This window comes from Mirounga leonina, unplaced genomic scaffold (assembly GCF_011800145.1).
Source record: "Mirounga leonina isolate KUSES-001 unplaced genomic scaffold, KU_Mleo_1.0 Mir_170, whole genome shotgun sequence".
Lineage (NCBI taxonomy): Eukaryota > Metazoa > Chordata > Mammalia > Carnivora > Phocidae > Mirounga > Mirounga leonina.
Window position 1 is genome coordinate 46,554,393 of NW_023270433.1, and position 19,983 is coordinate 46,574,375.

Consider the following 19,983-nt stretch of genomic DNA (forward strand, 5'->3'; position numbering starts at 1 on the left):
ACGGCAGAGGGTTATGTCCGTTAGGAAGAACACGGTGGTATCTGACTACACGTGTGGAAAGCTAAGAGAGATGGTTAGCTCATGTTGTGAGCCAGGAGAGAAGAAAAAGACAAACTCCTCTTTTTCTAGAATTCTTTCACACGAACATATTTTTTGGGTGTGTTAAAAAATATATAAATGGTATGTAATATGGACTGTCTCACAATATGCTTGATTTAGTTAATGATGATAGATCTTGAAGACTTTTCTGTATCAGCACATAGAAATTTACTTGTTTCAAGTTCTGAATAGAAGGCCATGGATATATCAGTATATTTAAGTTATTATACAAAAAATGGGTAATTAAAAATGGTACAACCCCTCTGAAACAAATAATGCAATATATGTTAAGAAAAAAAAAAAGAAGAAGAAGGTAGCGGGAGGGGAAGAATGAAGCGGGGGAAATCGGAGGGGTAGACGAACCATGAGAGACGATGGACTCTGAAAAACAAACTGAGGGTTCTAGAGGGGAGGGGGGTGGGAGGATGGGTTAGCCTGGTGGTGGGTATTGAGGAGGGCACATTCTGCATGGAGCACTGGGTGTTGTGCACAAACAATGAATCATGGAACACTTCATCTAAAACTAATGATGTAATGTATGGGGATTAACATAAGAATAAAAAAATAAATAAATAAAAATGGTACAACCACCAGTGTCTCTGCATGAGCTACCTTGTACATGTTCCTCAAAAAACCAAGAAAAAGGGGCACCTGGGTGGCTCAGTCAGTTAAGCGTCTGCCTTCGGCTCAGGTCACGATCCTGGGGTCCTGGGATCGAGCCCCACGTCCGGCTCCCTGCTTGGCAGAGAGCCTGCTTCTCCCTCTCCCTCTGCCTGCCACTCTGGCTACTTGTGCTCTCTATCTCTCTGTCAAATAAATAAATAAAATCTTTAAAAAAAAAAACCAAAAAAAGGAACTGTTGCAAAGGTCTCACATTTTCAAGTTCAATGAACAGATTTCACCAAATTTCCCTTCAAGTAACCAGGAACTTAGGAGGGTTTCACTTTTTACCATATACCCTCCTATACTATTTTCATTTCATCTCATTACAAATATGTATTACTCTTTAAATGCTCTAAAACACAGGTTATTTTAGACAGCATTTTAGTTTTAGCACACACTAGAACACCAAAGACAATTTAAGTTAAAAATTTTAAAAGTATGCAAATAGAAGATGGCAAAAAACAAAAAACAAAACAAAACAAAACAGAAAAGGCCAGGTCACCAACTGGTTAGATCAAAAGGATATTCATATTCTAGGAAATAAGCATAATTCTAAGATCAATAGGATTAAGAATGAGCCTTCTAAATGTCTAGGTGTATATACATGTGTGGGTGTGCACATACATATTTATGGACAGCACTGATGTGAGCATGCTTATTTATTTATTTAAAGATTTATTTGAGAGAGAGAGAGAGAGCACGAGTGGAAGGGGCAGAGGGAGAGGGAAAGACAGAATCTCAAGTAGGCTCCGTACTGAGCACAGAGCCCGACACCAGGCTCGATCTCACAACCCTGAGATCATGACCCGAGCCAAAACCAAGAGTCAGACGCTCCGCGAACTACACCACCCAGGTGCCCCTGTTGCGAGCATGCAAATAAGTGAAGGTCAAATCCTAAAAGATGTGGGTCATGGAGTTAGGGTACAAAGGGTTCTCATCTGGAGGAGAAAGGTAGGGCACTGAGGGGGAGGAAGAGAATTTAAAACTGCAGTGGGGAGGGGCACCTGGGTGGCTCAGTCGGTTAAGCGTCTGACTCTTTGATTTCAGCTCAGGGCATGATCTCAGGGTCCTCAGATCTGAGCCCCACGTCTGGGTTTTGAGGTGAGAGCAGAGTCTGTTTAAGATTCTCTCCATCCCTTTCCACCTACCCCTTGCCCCACCCTGCCCCACTTTTACTTTCTAAAAATTAAAAGAAAAAGAGAAAGTAGTACAGTCAGGAAAAGTAAAAAAAAATTTTGACATGAATGACATGAATGGCAACCCATTATGACACGGAATAAATCTGTTCTCTTAACCAGAAGGAACTGAGAGCTTCTTTTTTTTTAAATTTTTTTTATTCTTATGTTAATCCCCATACATTACATCATTAGTTTCAGATGAAGTGTTCCATGATTCATTGTTTGTGCATAACACCCAGTGCTCCATGCGGAATGTGCCCTCCTCAATACCCACCCCCAGGCTAACCCATCCTCCCACCCCCCTCCCCTCTAGAACCCTCAGTTTGTTTTTCAGAGTCCATCATCTCTCATGGTTCGTCTACCCCTCCGATTTCCCCCGCTTCATTCTTCCCCTCCCGCTACCTTCTTCTTCTTCTTTTTTTTTTTCTTAACATATATTGCATTATTTGTTTCAGAGGTACAGATCTGAGATTCAACAGTCTTGCACAATTCACAGCGCTTACCAGAGCACATACCCTCCCCAGTGTCTATCACCCAGTCACCCCATCCCTCCCACCCCACCCCCCACTCCAGCAACCCTGTTTGTTTCCTGCAATTAAGAATTCCTCATATCAGGGGCACCTGGGTGGCTCAGATGGTTAAGTGTCTGCCTTCAGCTTGGGTCATGATCCTAGGGTCCTGGGATCGAGTCCCGCATCGGGCTCCCTGCTCCTTGGGAGCCTGCTTCTCTCTCTCTCTGTCTCTGTCTCTCATGAATAAATAAATAAAATCTTTAAAAAAAAAAAAAAAGAATTCCTCATATCAGTGAGATCATATGATACATGTCTTTCTCTGTTTGACTTATTTCACTCAACATAATACTCTCCAGGAACTGAGAGCTTCTAAATTTGGACACACATGATTAAGATCCCTCCGTTGCTCCGATCTCATGAGTGCTTACGGTGCCACAGAAAAGGAGAAAAATGTACGATGTTTATATCCCAACAAGGAGGCAACACTGTTTAATAAACATGTACAGTTTTTTTCTACTTTTCATGAGGTCTTGCTAAACAGAGCATGCAAAGCAACAGCACGATAACAAAATCCTGGCTCTGACATAGGGGCTGAGAAACAATCTCGATGGACCTCAGTTTTCTCATCTATACAAGGGGGATGTAAAAGGTATGTACATGATGTTTCCTAGTGCTGTGATAATTAGCAGCACCAGGAACATAGATAGGACCACAGAAGCAGCTTTGTTTCACCGTAAAGTATCATGGACATGGCTCCAGGTCAATGTATGTAACTTTAACAAATCCTGTTTACAACTTCACCACATTCCACAGGATAGGTGTTCAACCACCGCCTTAGGCTGCTCTTAAGAAACAATATACACACATCCTTGTTCCATGTGTCTAGAAAAATACACCATTTGGTGCTTTTATTCTTAGGACTACAAACCACAAAAGGGAAGGCTTGTTGGAGAGGCATGCGTATTTTAAAACTTACTGAGTCAGACTGCCTTTTAAAAAGAGTTCTAGGGGCACCTGGGTGGCTTAGTCAGTTAAGCGTCTGACTCTTGATTTTGGCTCAGGTCATGATCTCATGGGTGGTGAGATCGAGCCCCACAGCTTAGCACAAACTCTGCTTGAAGATTCGCTCCCTCTGCCCCTCTTCTCACTCGCATGCTCTCTCTCTCTAAAACTAAATACATCTTTAAAAGAAAACAAAAATAAAAAATAAAGAGTTGTTAACTATCTCTACCAGCAATAGGTATGTGAATGTGAATTATCCAGGACCTAATAGCATCTGACATGTGGGAAGAGCTTCATACTTTCTTTCACTTCAAAATTAACCAGAAATAACAACTTCATGTTCAGAAGAATAGATGTTACCAGATGATAAACACTAATATTCCACTGAGAGGGAAATGGGCAGGGATACTAAGTACAAAGGCAATGGAAGAAACCACCACAGAGGTGACAAGATATTTTTAGGTACATGTCAAAGATCATTAGCATCAATGACAAAAGGAACTAGGAAAAAATGACATCATATTACTGAAAGAGCTGAAGTCTTCTACACATAGAGCTTGTTAGGAAATTCCTCCCCCCTGGACTGTGCTGTGAACTCTGAGCTGGTACTAATCACTGCTCACTAAAAACCCCAACCGACAATGAGGTTCTGGGGCAAGCCTACCCAGAAAGGAGTAGAAGCTCTGTTTCCAGCACTTTTTTTTTAAAGTAGGCTCCACAATGGGCATGGAGCTCAACGCAGGGCTTGAATTCAAACCCTGAGATCAAGACCTGAGCTGAGATCAAGAGTCTGGACGCTCAACGGACTGAGCCACCCAGGTACCTCTCCAGCACTTTTCTGATCATGTCTTTGTTTCTATTACATTTTTATTTATTTTTAAAAGATTTTATTTACTTATTTGACAGAGACAGCCCGAGACGGAACACAAGCAGGGGGAGTGGGAGAGGGAGAAGCAGGCTTCCCGCTGAGCAGGGAGCCCGATGCGGGGCTTGATCCCAGGACCCTGGGATCATGACCTGAGCTGAAGGCAGACGCTTAACCCACTGAGCCACCCAGGCGCTCCCCCAACCCCCTGCCCACGGAGGATAATTTAATCTTGAATTATAAAGCGTGAGGTATCTTTGAGATCCTGTCCTAGATCTAGTGGCGAGAGTGAATGTGAAGGGGGAGGGCAGAGCTGGAAGTGTGCGTGTGAGGAAGGACAGGTGAGGTCAAAGACATTGGACGCTAACGGAATTCAAACTCCACAGGTCCCACTTACTAGCAAATGACCAGTATTTTTGAGTTTTAAGTTTCCTCAACTACAACCTGAGAAAACTACCCTTGAACGAGGTGAATAGGATTAAGTGATTTGTGGCACTTAGTAGTACCTCAAAAATTGGGAGCTTATCAGCAATTTTATTAAGAGAAGGGACAGAAGGCGAGGCAGTAATAAGAGAGCCAGGTTGCTGAGCAGAACTCGGGAACTGCTGGGACCATGGCAGTAGCTACCCCGGCTCTCAGCACAGGTGTAGGCAGGAAGATGACAGAGGGCAGGCATGCAAGTAACGGTGAGAGGGAGGGGGAAAGAACATGGTCAGTTTATGCCAAATAGCTTCTGTCTTCTCACAAAGAGGAGACATTCTCAACCACAGTGAAGAAGACAGGCAGGAAGCCGTGAGGACAGTAAGGGTTTCAAAGAGCTGCTCAGAGGAATGGGAAAAGAGCCAAAGGAGGGCTTCCTGTGCAACTGTTTACCATAACCCCCGTGAGTGTGGATAAAAATCCACGCCCTGCCCCAGAGGTTCAAAGACTAATGATTAATGGGCATCAGAGCACACCTCAACCTCCAGGCGGGTCCTCGGCAGGGGCGGGGACCAACAATCTTACCTCATGATCGAGGCGGAGGGGAAGCCCAGGGCTTTGGGAGGGGAAATAAACTGACATAATCCCTTACCACTTGTACTGTGGGACTTTCCTGATGAATAAGCCAGCAAGAACTGCAGCCACGCTCAGTCAAAACTTTCCCAATGTAGTGAACGCAGGGCTCCCAGAGGAGGGAGGACATCACAACACAGCACCCTCATCTTGCAATGAGGACACTAAGTGACAGAAGAATTTGGGGGCAGAGCCAGGAAACAATTCTGGAGGTTCGCACTTCCAAGCTGGCGCTTCTCCCACGGCATTCTTCAAGCAGAACCTAACCATGGGCCTCAGGCATACCAGGCCAACGTGGTAACACCATTTCGCAGAAAACATCTGCCACTAGGAATCACACCCTGCTGTTTTTCATCTTAGTTTTTTGGTTGTATTTTTCTCATGGTCAAAAAAACAAACTAAAAAAAAAAAAACAAAAAAAAACAAAACCAAAGTCCTTATCTGTAAAACATTCCTGATAAAGACCTCTATTAGGAAGTAAGAATCCCATCCTTGTCTTTAAGGGATATGTTTGCTGGGCACAGCTTGAGAGTTCTGATAGCCCTAGCAGTTGAACGGGTCCTACTAATCTGCATCTTTTTAAAGACTTTATTTATTTATTTGACATTGAGAGAGACGCAGCGAGAGAGGGAACACAAGCAGGAGGAGCGGGAGAGGGAGAAGCAGGCCGAGCAGGGAGCCCGATGTGGGGCTCGATCCCTGGACCCTGGGATCATGACCTGAGCCGAAGGCAGACACTTAACGACTGAGCCACCCAGGCGCCCCTAATCTGCATCTTTAAAAAAAAAACAATTTAATAGAATGTGGGCATCTTTCCCAACAGCTTATAGATATATGGTGAATTCAATTCCCTTCCACGGTAACAATCGGGATTGATGGTGAAGAGGAGAGAGGTCATGTGTGGAACTGCTGGAGTTCTCTACCCACGTGTACCTGGCACGGCGTGGAGAGTAGTTTGGGGTGACAGGTGTACCCTACACATACAAAGGTCTGTACCACAGAAGAACAACCCCCAAATTATGAATCTTGGAGCATCACCCTTGTGAGATCCTTTGGAAGTAGAAATAGCCTCACAATGGTCTCTTGGGACAGACGGAAGGTCCGATTCTTTCCTGAGTTCAGATGGACTGTGGAATGGCCATCCAGAAGTGAAACAAGTCCCATTCTTAACCAGGTTTGATCCTGGATTGTCAAATGACTTGTGGATCTGACAACAAGGACCTCCACTGAGGTAGAAGAAATGGATTCGTCAAACCCCATTCATCAGGAGGCATGAGGCACCGAAGACACTGACTGTGGACGAGCCTCCTCCAAGCTCTTGGTTATCAGCTGCTGTTTTTAACTTTGGTTCGTGAGGAACATTACCCATGGAGCCCCGGGCCCAGGGCAAGGGCAGAGTCAAGTAACCTATCCCTCTACAGTGAGAATGGGAAAATGACAACACCAACAACACATTTCTGGTATTTAAATTCTAGACCAAGATCCATTTTGCTTTCCACAGCTGCCCTAGGAACAAACACAAGAGGATGACTTTCACTTTAAATATTAGCTAAGGCATCTCCTTGCATGTCTGAGGAAGAGATGCCCGACTGCCCACACCCCAAAAATACCTGGAGCCACTCCCTTCCCCACCTGTCTGTTGTCCTGCTCTCTCCAGGTCAGCCGCACCCAAGACTCCCCTTCTCTCAGGCCCAGGCCTTCAACTTTTCACAGGCAGGAACATAGCAGAGAGAAAAAAAATTATTTTCAGAAGACAATGAGCTTATTTTCTTAAAAGAGCTTCCAACCCACCAGACTCCTTTAAAGGTGTCTTCCATTTTTAGAGTAGAAATCTAATGTTTTTAAAAACAACCCTAACGTCAAAGCCACCTGTCACTCTTCAACCTAAATGGTCTCTACAGTATGCACGGCAAGGCCGATGGACCAGGTTGGTGGTGTTTTTCCCTATGCTGGGCACCGAGGGCAGAGAAAGTAATATGCTTTAGTTCCGTCGTCTATTAAGTAAGAACAGCCACACTACTCCATCCCGATTCTCTTTTTTTGAAGATGTTATTTATCTGAGAGAGTGAGAGACAGCACAAGCAAGGGGAGCTGCAGAGGGAGAGGGAGAAGCAGACTCCCCGCGGAGCAGGGAGCCCGACGCAGGACTTGATCCCAGGTCCTCGGGATCATGACCTGAGCCGAAGGCAGGAGCTTAACCAACTGAGCCACTCAGGCGTCCCTCCATCCTGATTCTTTATCACAAATTTATGTTAGGGAGATTAAAAAGATCCCTCTTGACCTCTGAAGACCCCTTGAGGACGAGGATATTTTTTCCTAAGAGAAGGTGCCAGCAAAGTGGCAGCAATAAGCAAATGTGTGTTTCCAGATCAGTGCTGGAGAGGGGACTGAGCAGGGAGAAGAAGCCTCAGCGATGGTGGAGCTCAAACTTGGACTTCGAGGAGAGAGGGCCATGGGCCACAGATGTGCCTGAGGCTAAAGAGAGCCAACCCAAAACCTCCCGATCCAGGGCTCCTGTCCCCATGGCTATAATCCACGGGGGTGGCTTTGCAGAACGCTGCACTTTCGTTCCCCAAGCTGAGGCTGGGTGTTTGGCTGCGGGAAGCTCAGGCTATCGGCAGCACAGCCCCCAGCTCGGCATTCCGGGCCTGAGGTCGGCACCGAGAGGACGCAGCAGGTGCCTCCCTGAACACACCAAGATTCACTTACAAGAATGTGTTACTAGTACAACACATGGAGGCCATTACTCATAAGGCAAAAAGTGCTGATTCTCTTCTCTTCTGAGACAAACATACAGTAAATCATGCATGCACCCAAGCTTGGTGAACTGACTGAGCCAGAGGCAGTGTCATTCAGAAAGTGTCCAAAAGCAATAGAACACAAGCCACCTAATGACGCTTAAATTTTCTAACAGTTACATTCAAAAAGGAAAAGAGGTAAAATTAGCTTTAATATCCTATCTAGCCCAATAAATCCAAAATATTGCCATTGGAATATATCACATCAATATAAAATTTGAGATTGCTTCTAAATGATATTCCTTTTGGGATCCTCCTTTTCAGAGAACTTTTCTTCTGTTGTTACCACATAGTGTTAACTGCAGACCCCTCCAGCCAACAGGCCACATTCACAATAATGGCACCCATGTACTAGGCAGGTAGCAGGTGCTAGATCCCATAAAAGGTATTTGATAGAGACTTTGAACTTCCAAGGCAAGAGTAAAGGAGTCAGGGGGCAACTGGGTGGCTCAGTCGTTAAGCATCTGCCTTCGGCTCAGGCCATGATCCCAGGGTCCAGGGACTGAGCCCCGCCTCCCTGCTCCGTGGGGAGCCTGCTTCTCCCTCTCCCACTCCCCCTGCTTGTGTTCCCTCTCTCCCTGTGTCTCTCTCTGTCAAATAAATAAATAAAATCTTTAAAAAAAAAAGAGTAAGGAGTCAGGTTATCCACACAGCACATAAAAAAACACAGATACCAGAAGATCTTAAGGTTACATGTCTAAGGATTGCTAAAACAGAATGAAACTAGATACGATGTAACACCTGTTCTCCTTTCTATTCTCCATCTTTCTGCCCCAACTGCTTTCTTGAAAGAGCCAGTATGTAAAACATCTACATTTACTATAGATGAGGAAAAGATTTGGCAAATATGAGCGTACAGTTACACCATTTAAGTTAACAACTTAATCCGAGGCTTAATACCCAAGTCAGACTTTTCTTTCCAGGATCATCTATGATACTTTATAAATCTGGATCAGTTGGAATAGGGAGTTTTGTACTCTGCTTTATTTTTTTAAGTAGGCTCCATGTCCAGTGTGGGGCTTGAACTCACAACCCTGAGATCAAGAGTCCCATGCTCTACTGACTGAGCCAGCTGGGCGCCCCACGCACTCTGCTCTATTGAACAAGCATCTTACAACCATTTTCTTAAGTCATTACCTCCAAACACATGGACTTTGACAACCACAGAGATCTTGATCAAGAATGCCAGCCTCCCTCTTCCTTCGAACAATCATGTTCATTCAATAGCTCTAAAAAGACTGAGCAACTACAGGCCATGCACTGTTGTGTGTGTTAGGGATAAAGTGGCAAATAGGGTCTTTGCCCTCACACGGCATATATTCTAGAGAGAAAGACGAACAATACATACATAGTGTCAGGTGCTGAAAAAATAATAGCAAAAATGATAGGTGAAGGGCATGTAATGATTTTAGTCTATCCCCATTATTTATTAGGCTGAGTCACATGAAACTGCTGATATTCAAGCACTTCTGACCTAGAAAACGGTCAGTTTCACATAGCCCCACCTAACAGTTTCACTCCATCAGGAAACAATCAAGAATGCTTCTGATGGACTCTAAATTAGAACAGATCCCTGACAGACAGAAAACACAGAGAACTGGGCTGAATAAACTTTGCTCCCATGGAAGAGGTGAGAGGGTGCTTGGGTGGAGTAAACTCAGTGACAGCAGATGGGGAAGGTGGGATGAACAGAGGCGACAGTCTGGGGACTTCAACAGGAGCCACCAAATGGCTTAAACTCTGTGCTACTTTTCCCCACCACTGATTCAAGGCACAGAGTGTGGCCACCTGTCTCTACCTGGAATACCCTGGGAGGTGGTTCCTTTCGCCAGGAATTGTAGGGGGACAGGGAGCAGTGGAAAGGGATCCCTAGGAGACCGACCACTTTCCCTTGTGATTTCTTCAACTATTTCTTTGGGTTTTTTTTTAAGATCTTATTTGTTTATTTTAGAAAGAGAGAGTGGGAGAAAGGGCAGAGGGAGAGGGAGAGAGAGAATCTCAGACTCCACGCTGAGGGTGGAGTCTGATACAGGGCTCACTCTCACCATCCTGAGATCATGACCTGAGCTAAAATCAAGAGTCGGACGCTTAACCAACGCGACCCATCCAGGTGCCCCTCTTCAACTATTTCTAAATTCAGGAAAAGCCCAGGATCTTGGCAGTCTATTACTGCTGAATTTTTTTTTTGGCAAAGGAACGTTATATATTACTTATACAATTAAATAAGAAAAAAGTCCCCAGCTCCTGAACCAACTGGTCGATCTTAACACCATGTAAAGACTGGACATTGCATGCCTGCCAATACGATGCAAGAAGGGAGGGTTCCTGCCAAGAATGTGAACCTTGTTCTCGTCAGGCCTCCAGAGCTACCGACTGGTTTACAGCAAACACAGGGGACAGGGAAAGGCACCAACACTTAAGGAGGGAGTCAGTAAAATCCGGACCGGGGACACTGCAGGACAACAAGAAAAAGGGAAAAAAGGAGGTGGACCAAACATTATTAGCTCATACGTATCCTGAGTGGACCTCCTCTGGAATCTTCTTTGAAAAAACCAACTTCAAAAAAGCCCGTGAGGCACTAGGGAAAAAGGGAGCAGCGTCTAGAACGTTAAGGAAACCTGAGGCGACTCGCTTGTGTCTACGAGAGTTCTTATCTATTCACGTTACAGACCACAGCGAACTGCGAGATGGCAGAGCTGGGAACTGGTCAGTGGACAGTGGATGCTTACTCTTGTTGGCACCTGCTTAAAAACTGCCCACGACGCAGCTTCGAGCAGATCTGTGGGCCTGCCCTCCACTCCTCTCCCAGGCCCCCACACAACCTCCAGGTGAGCTGGGAACGATCTCACCCGAGCCTAAAGCATCTTAGAGGCCCTGCTCACCTGTCGATGAACTGATCGATAATGACGATATCGCCGGGCTGAATCTCTTCCCTCAAGGAGCCACAGGCTGTGGTCACGATGACGTGTGTACAGCCCTCCTCCTTCAGAGCCCAGATGTTCGCCTGGTAGTTGACTTTTGAAGGCATGATGGTATGCTGTCTCCCATGCCTGTGGGAAGGAGTGGATACGGGGGGGGGGGGTGGCGGTGAGCAGGGTGCTCGGACGCTGTGAGAAGAGAAAACTTACATATAGCAGTGCCTTCCAGCCCTTTCCATCAGAGCACTTTTATAGGCAGAGGCCAGAGGATAACTAGCCTACTGTAAATACAAACCACTGGGTCTTAAAGCGCAGGCCACCTGTACATGGTATGTATTTTTCTATCAAGAGCTGGTAAGGAAGATGTACCGTGTCTATCCTCTGGCGCACGGACACATCAGAATCTGAGGCAGATGATTTCACACGAGCCACAACACGGAAAACTAGAGGTGCCAGTGAAGAGAGATACAAAAGAGAAGGAGAAACTCAAGTTTCCAGTCGACTCTGTCCATTCCTTTGTCTGATCACCCAAATAAGTCAGTGAAACTTTCAAAATAATTAAAAGAGTTCCCAGCTGTTCTGACACTAGCAGGTTTTGTGCAAGAACCAGTCACCTCACGCATGACCACTGTTAGTGGCTGAACTGTGCCCTCCCCCCACCGCCCCCAGAGTTCATATTTTGAAGTCCTAATCCCCAGTACACCAGAATGCAACCATATTTGCAGAGAGGGTCTTTAATATGGTAATGGAGTTAAAACGAGGTCATTAGGGCGGACCCTAATCCAGTATCCTTACAAGAGGAGGAAATCTGGACACAGACTTGCACACGGGGAAGAACGTGTGAAGACACAGGGGAAGATGGCCATCCACGAGCCAAAAAAAAAAAAGAGGCCCGGAATAGGCCCTTCCCCCGTAAGCCCTCAGAAGGAACCAATCCCGCTGACACCTTGATCTTGGAATTCTAGCCTCCAGAGCTGTGAGCAAACAAATTTCTGTGTCCACCCAGTCTGTGCCAGTTTCCGCAAACTAATACAACCACCACCGACTTCCTACCACGCTTCAAATAAAATCCAAACACCTAACCACGGCCCTCATGTCACTTGGGCACCAGGGTCCTAATGCAACCTCAGCTCTTATCACAAGTCAGCCTCACTGGCCTTCTCGCTGCCCATCTCTGCTCATTCCTGCCCAGGTCTCCAGCCCGCTGAGCTCTCCACTCCAATGTCACCTCCGCAGAGAAGTGCCTTCCACAGCCACTGAGTCACAGTCACATCGCTATCCCCTTTTCTTTCTAACCTCTGTTGGTAACTCAAACTACAGTTCCTTTCCCGTGTCTCTCTTTCCCACTGGAATCAGCCCCGAGGGGGTGAGGCCCTCGTGTGTGCTCTTTGCTGGGATGCAGAACACGACTAGGAGCACCAGCCAGTAAACGGCCAGTCAAGGCAACCCAATTTCTAAAATTACTTCGAAAAATTCACATGTTAGATGATAGACTTATATAAGCGGTATTTCATAATGAGTTAAAATCATTCTGGGCTGCTTGAAAAACTACCAATATAATGGTGTAACGATCTACCACGGAAAGGCCAAGTGTCAAGTCCAGTGTCCTTTACGTGTGATAATGCAGAAACAGGCTTTCAAGGAAGTAGGTAAACACACAAAAATCTCACTTTCTACAATGACGATTAAGTTTGGGCTTTGGAGTGAAAGTGCCTGGGTCCAAATCCTAGCTTTTGCCATTTCCTAGTGATGTGACCTCCTAATAGCCACTCAGCGCTCTCAGTCCCATTTTTTCCACCTGGAAAATGGTTAATAATATTACCTGCACCACAGGGTTGTTACTAAATATCCCTTGTGTCATCCCGTGTTACTACTAGAAGAAAAACTTAGTGTGTTTTCTGTTCACCATCAGAACTGTGAAAAACATCAAAATGCTTTGCACATAATTTCAGACAGGCATAGCATTTCAGGGTTTTTACCCTGAGTGCACAGATGACCTCTCAGAAGGTGGAGGTCCATGAATGCACAGACAGTATATGCATTTTCCTAAGGCTGGTCTCCAAAACACGAATAAAAATTTTCAAAAGAAATTCAAAAACCCAAGGTCCTTAAGAAACACTTGCATTCGAGGGACAAACCACAGTCCAACACAATGCAGTTCAATGGGCAGGAGGAGTATAACAAAAGCCTCACCGGAGGGCCACACAACCAGCTGCTTTCTCTTAGAGCCTGGAAAAAAAAGGAATCAATCCTCCAGCAATGACCACGGACCAACAAAGAGGGTTGCCTGAAATCGACCCCATGGGTCCATCGACAACTCAAACTTAGTTTTGCTGGATTCAGCAAAGTCACTTCTGTTTCAAAAATGTAGTGTGGCAGACAGACTCTAGGCTGGTCCCCCACTTTCATGCTCAGTGTAACTCCCTCCTCCCTCCACTGCAGGTGGACCTGAGATCTGCTTCCGGCCAATGGGCTCCACCAAAGCGGCTGGGGGGCACTCCCACGATCATGCGCCACCTCACCAGCCCGCCCCAGAGAGCCCCTCCTGCTGGCCTCGAGGAAGCAAGCCCCCATCACGGAGGGTACCCCTCCTGCTGGCCTCGAGGAAGCAAGCCTCCGCCCTCGGAGGGTACCACGTGACAGGGACCGGGGACAAGCCTACAGGAGCCGAAGGCCTCAGGTCTACGACGGTGAGGAACCGAATTTTGCCAACACTCAGGTAAGCCTGAATGAGAACCTGGGGAGCCTGATGAGAGCAAATCCCTGAGTAAACCTTGTGTGACCTTGCGTGACCTTGCGTAACGCTGAACAGACGAGCCAGCTAAGCTGTGCCCACGCTCCCGATGCTGAGAAACCGTGGGACACTGTTTGAAGCGGCTCAACCCGTGGTAATTTGTTTACAGCATGAGAAAACTAACACACGTGGTCTGACTAATTTCCAACCGTGTGGTAACAATGGTTTGCCCCCTCTTTAGCAGTGGGATGGCACCGGTCTTGTCAAGAGACAGAGTGTGGATACCAAAGGGAACTCACTCCCTGCAAACCCATGACTATCACCACACAGGGGTCGCGAATGAAGCCGTTCACCTTCTTAATTAGGAGAAAAACAATAAATAAAGGAAAGCACCTCTCCTCTCGCAGTTTGAACTGAAACCAGAAGCTTCAATTTTAGTCAGACTCATTCTATTGCCTACTGATTATTCTGCTTTCCCAGCCTAAGGGGAGTGGGGTGAGCTCTCTGACCTCCAAAGTCACTATAATTTAGCCCAAAACTGTAAGTGGTAAATAAAGGTGACTGAGATGCTCTGGCTCTCCCAACTAAAAACTCACGCCCACACCAGTACTCTCTCCAGGACGTAAGTCTAAACCCTCCTTCAGTGGCAACATTCAAAAAGCTTAAAATACCTTACCTTGCGAGGAGGACGCAATCGACATTCTTGATCTTCCCCAAAATTAAGGCATCAGAAGGCTGAATGCAATGAAAAATGGTCACAACGCAATGACTTGAAAACACTCAACATACAAACAATTCAAAAACCGCCATTTCAATTTTTCGACCACAACAGGATTCATGGAAAACTCGGAGGATGCACTTGAAGAGGGTCCAGATTTGACCAACGTAATCCCTCAGTAAACACTGAGCCCTCCGCAGGACGGGGTTCATGGCAGCGGGAGGCCTGCCTCAGGAGCGTGGGCAGATACCGCTTAGTAAGATCTATTTGTAGCATGCTTGCTACATGGTCTCTCACGTCACCATGGTCAGATACAGATGTGTCAAGAATTTGGCAGGTCTGAGAGATGTGAGACTAAAATGCGGTAGGGAGGAAACTGTCACAGAATTTAACAACTCAGCCCCAGAACTGCTTGCCATGTTCACCAAGTCTAAGACGGCCATGGGAGGACCTGAGGTAAACGGAGGGGAAGATCCTCAGAGCCGGAGAGGGTTCAGAAAACATGAGGCCATGAGATGAGCCAAGCTGAGAGCAGGACTTAGAGAACATGAGGTCAGTCTAAGGACTTGGCTGGACAGGAGGGTTGGGGAGGAACTGCCGGATGGATCCCTCCAAGGAGGACTAGAAGAACCGTTGTGTTTGGAAGTAGCACTATGGGATTGGGAGAAGGTAGACATCTCATCCTAGCTGGATAACAGGAGCTGGGAGAAGTAGCCCCCCCCCCCGCCTTTTTTTTTTAAAAAGATTTTGTTTATTTTTCAACAGAGAGAGATAGCGAGAGAGGGAACACAAGCAGGGGGAGTGGGAGAGGGAGAAGCAGGCTTCCCGCACAGCAGGGAGCCCGATGCAGGGCTCGATCCTAGGACCCTGGGATCATGACCTGAGCCAAAGGCAGACGCTTAATGACTGAGCCACCTGGGTGTCCCGGTAGTGCCCTTTTAATAGAAAAGGAGGAGTGTTTTATTTCTAGTTCAGTTATGCTTTGCTTTCTGGATCCTCAGGAAATCCACCCCAACCTTGGGCCAGGGCTTACTAAGAAAAGGCCACTTTGCATTATATGTTGTTTGCCACCTGTCTGCATAATTAATGTGGAAGACCTATAGGACCCAAATTAGAAGCTAATTTGAATGCAGTGGTCTGAAGATGTACCACTGCTATCTCTGAAATTAGTATCTGGCTTCTAGAGATAAAAGCTGAGAAGTCATGCGAGTATGTTCTCAATCCTGTGAGGTCCAAGGCATTCTTAGGGACACTGTCTCAGCTGGTAGAACCCAATGATAGAACTACTGGGCCCTCTCAGCCCGGGGCAGACAGCCCTGTGCTGCCAAGACAAAAGCAATAAAAAATATATATATGTATATATATATATATACACATATATATACACACACATATACGTGTATATATATATATATATATATAAAAGAACTTCTTTATTTTTGAGAGAGAGAGAGAGAGCGATAGAGCACGCATGCATGCACACACAAGGAGGGGGAACGGCAGGAAGAGGGAGAAGCGATGTGGGGCTCGATCCCAGGACCCTGAGATCATGACCTGAGCTGAAGGCAGATGTTCAACTGACTGAGCCACACAGGCGTTCCCCCCACCCGCCCAAAATATATACATATATACATACATATATATATATATATATACTTTAACATAAAAACCAAACCAGCAAGAAGAAAGGAAAAAGCTGGTATATCTTCACGAAATGGATGGATATTAACCTTGCCAAATGGAGTATCCACATATTTTTCAGTTCTTCCTTCTAAGATTTCTGGATCATCCAGGCCTGTTCCACCAATTATTCCAATCTAAAGGAGACAATAAAAAGACAACATATTTGGTCATTTTTCATTAGAAATAAAATCATTATTTCAAACAAATTCATTTATTCATATACATATGCTCTTCTCCATTTCTGCTAAGCCCTGGTCACCTTTTTTTTTTAAATTAGTTTCAGAGGTAGAATTTAGTGATTCATCAGTTGCAGATAACACCCACTGCTCATTACATCACATGCCCTCCTTAATGCCCATCCCCCAGTTACCCCATCCCCCCCCCCTCCCCTCCAGCAACCCTCAGGTTGTTTCCTAGAATTCAGAGTCTCTTATGGTTTGTCTCCCTCTCTATTTTCATCTTATATTATTTTTGCCTTCCCTTCCCCTATGTTCATCTGTTTTGTTTCTTAAATTCCACACGAGTGAAATCATATGGTATTTGTCTTTCTCTGACTGACTTATCTCACTTAGCATCATACCCTCTAGGTCCATTCACGTCGTTGTAAATGGCAAGATTTTGTGGGGGTTTTTTTGATGGCGGAGTAATATTCCATTGTATATATATATACCACATCTTTATCCATTCATCTGTCAGTGGACATCTGGGCTCTTTCTACAGTTTGGCTATCGTGGACACTGTTGCTATAAACATTGGGGTGCAGGTACCTCTTCGGATCCCTATATTCGTATCCTTTGGATAAATACTTAGTAGTGCAATTGCTGGGTTGTAGGGTAGTTCTATTTTTAACTTTTTGAGGAACTCCATACTGTTTTCCAGAGTGGCTGCACCAGCTTGCATTCCCACCAACAGGGTAAGAGGGTTCCCCTTTCTCCGCATCCTCGCCAACATCTGCTGTTTCCTAAGTTAATTAATTTTAGCCATTCTGACTGGTGTGAGGTGGTATCTCATCATGGTTTTATTTCTTTGATGCTGAGCGATGTTGAGCACTTTTTCATGCGTCTCTTGGCTATTTGGATGTCTTCTCTGCAGAAATGTCTGTTCATGTCTTCTGCCCATTTCTTGATTAGATTATTTGTTCTCTGGGTGTTGAGTTTGGTAAGATCTTTATAGATTTTGGATACTAGCCCTTTATCTGATATGTCATTTGCAAATATCTTCTCCCATTCTGTCGGTTGTCTTTTGGTTTTGTTGACTGTTTCCTTCACTGTGCAAAAAAAAGCTTTTTATCTTGATGAAGTCCCAATAATTCATTTTTGCTTTTGTTTCCCTTGCCTCCGGTGATGTGTCTAGCAAGAAGCTGCTGCAGCCGAGGTCGAAAAGGTTGTTGCCTGTGTTCTCCTCTAGGATTTTGATGGACTCCTGTCTCACATTTAGGTCTTTCATCCATTTGGAGGCTATTTTTGTGTGTGGTGTAAGGAAATGGTCCAGTTTCATTCTTCTGCATGTGGCTGTCCAATTTTCCCAACACCATTTGTTGAAGAGACTGTCTTTTTTCCACTGGACATTCTTTCCTGCTTTGTCGAAGATTAGTTGACCATAGAGTTGAGGGTCCATTTCTGGGCTCTCCATTCTGTTCCATTGATCTATGCATCTGTTTTTGTGCCAGTCTTGATGATGACAGCTTTGTACTAGAGCTGGAAGTCCGGAATTGTGATGCCGCCAGCTTTGCTTTTCTTTTTCAACATTCCTCTGGCTACGCAGGGTCTTTTCTGGTTCCATACAAATTTGAGGATTATTTGTTCTGGCTCTGTGAAAAATGCTGACAGTATTTGATAGGGATTGCATTGACTATGTAGACTGGTTTGGGTAGCCTAGACATTTTAACAATATTTGTTCTTCCATTCCATGGGCATGGAATGTTTTTCCATTTCTTTGTGTCTTCCTCAGTTTCTTTCATAAGTGTTCTATGGTTTTCAGAATACAGATCCATTACCTCTTAGGTTTATTCCTAGGTATCTTATGGTTTTGGGTGCAATTGTAAATGGGATCGACTCCCTTAATTTCTCTTTCTTCAGCCTCATTGTTAGTATGCAGAAATGGAACTGACTTCTGTGCACTGATTTTATATCCTGCCACTTTGCTGAATCTGTATGAGTTCTAGCAATTTTGGGGTGGAGTCTTTTGGGCTTTCTACATAGAGTATCATATTGTCTGCAAAGAGTGAGAGTTTGGCTTCTTCTTTGCCAGTTTGGATGCCCTTTATTTCTTTTTGTTGTCTGACTGCCGAGACTAGGACTTCCAGTGCTATGTTGAACAACAGTGGTGATAGTGGGCATCCCTGCCATGTTCCTGACCTTAGGGGAAAGCTCTCAGTTTTTCCCCATTGAGGATAATGTTCGCTGTAGGTTTTTCATATATGGCTTTGGTGATATTGAGGTATGTTCCCTCTCTCCCTACACTGCAGGGAGGGGGGGTCTCGCAGGTTTTGCTGCTCGCAGAGCGGTGGCCTGACTGCGCCGTGGTTCCATATATGGTGGCCCTAAGTGGAGAGCCCACTCTTGGCCTCGCTCATCGCAGCCGGCTTCCCCGCTCTGATGCCTGGGAGCTCTGCTGCACTCAGGAACCCCCGGTCTTCCTGTGACCCCGGGGATCCTAAGACCGCACTGTCCCACCTAGGATTCCGCCCTGCTTCACCACCTGGGCACCTTTCAGGCAGGGATGTCCCCCACCAGAACAGACTTCAAAAAGTTCTGATTTTGCGCTCCACTGTTATATCACTTGCCAGCAGCCGGCTCATGGAGGCTCCCTCCTCCCATGGTTTATCTTCCCATATAGTGCCTTGGATTCACTTCTCCGCACCTCCTACCTTCCAGAAAGTGGTCGCTTTTCTATTTGCAGAGTTGCAGCTGTTTTCTTCAATCTCTGGTTGAGTTTGCAGGTGTTCAGGATGATTTGATAGCTATCTAGCTGAACTCCTGGGACCAGACGACCTTGGGGTCCCCTACTCCTCCCAGGCCCAGTCGTTTTTAAAAACTGCACATTACTGAAGAGCAATCACCCATTCAATAAATATTTGAGGGCCTTCCATATTGCAGAAATAACCAGAGAAGGGGTCATGTTTTTTACTGTATGACATTTATTGCTGACTATGCGAATAATAAATTAGCACAGAAAGATACTTTAGCTAGCTTAAGTTAGAAAACCAAACCTAAAATATAGGCATGTGGTTGTAGACGGTACTTTCTAACCAATTTTATTTTCTCTACTACATGGGTTATGGAATAAGGAATGTTCAAAAGACCTCTAGGACAGAAAATACTCTGTATACCCAGCTGGTAATGTTTCCTCCTCATTATACCATTTGGTAAAGAAACGAGAAAGATTTTCTTTTCTATGCCACTAAAATCACAGTTGTAAGAGACCATGGATAGAAGAGTCTGGAAAAGCATGGAAAGTTAGTCCGATGTATATTTATAAAATCAAACTATCCTTCCTATACATGTAAATATAAATAGGTAACGCAGAGGCAGCTCTAAATTTTTTTTTTTTTAAAGATTTTATTTATTTATTTGACAGAGAGAGAGAGAGAGAGCAGGAACACAAGCAGGGGGAGTGGGAAAGGGAGAAGCAGGCTTCCCGAGGAGCAGGGAGCCCGACGCGGGGCCCGATCCCATGACGCTGGGATCATGACCTGAGCCGAAGGCAGGCGCTTAATGACTGAGCCACCCAGGCGCCCCGCTCTAAATTTTTTTTTTAA

At 45.4% G+C, this 19,983-nt stretch overlaps 1 protein-coding gene across 1 annotated transcript in view; it reads right to left on the reverse strand.

Annotated features, from left to right (window-relative positions):
• The window catches only part of MTAP (methylthioadenosine phosphorylase), a 45,563-nt gene that overhangs the window by 17,395 nt on the left and 8,185 nt on the right, over positions 1 to 19,983 (reverse strand). The window contains exons 2-4 of the mRNA XM_035016546.1: positions 16,271 to 16,357; positions 14,499 to 14,557; positions 11,053 to 11,220 (exon numbers count right to left, since the gene is read on the reverse strand). Of these exons, the coding sequence (XP_034872437.1) occupies positions 11,053 to 11,220; positions 14,499 to 14,557; positions 16,271 to 16,357 (314 nt within the window). The remainder of the gene's footprint in view (positions 1 to 11,052; positions 11,221 to 14,498; positions 14,558 to 16,270; positions 16,358 to 19,983) is intronic.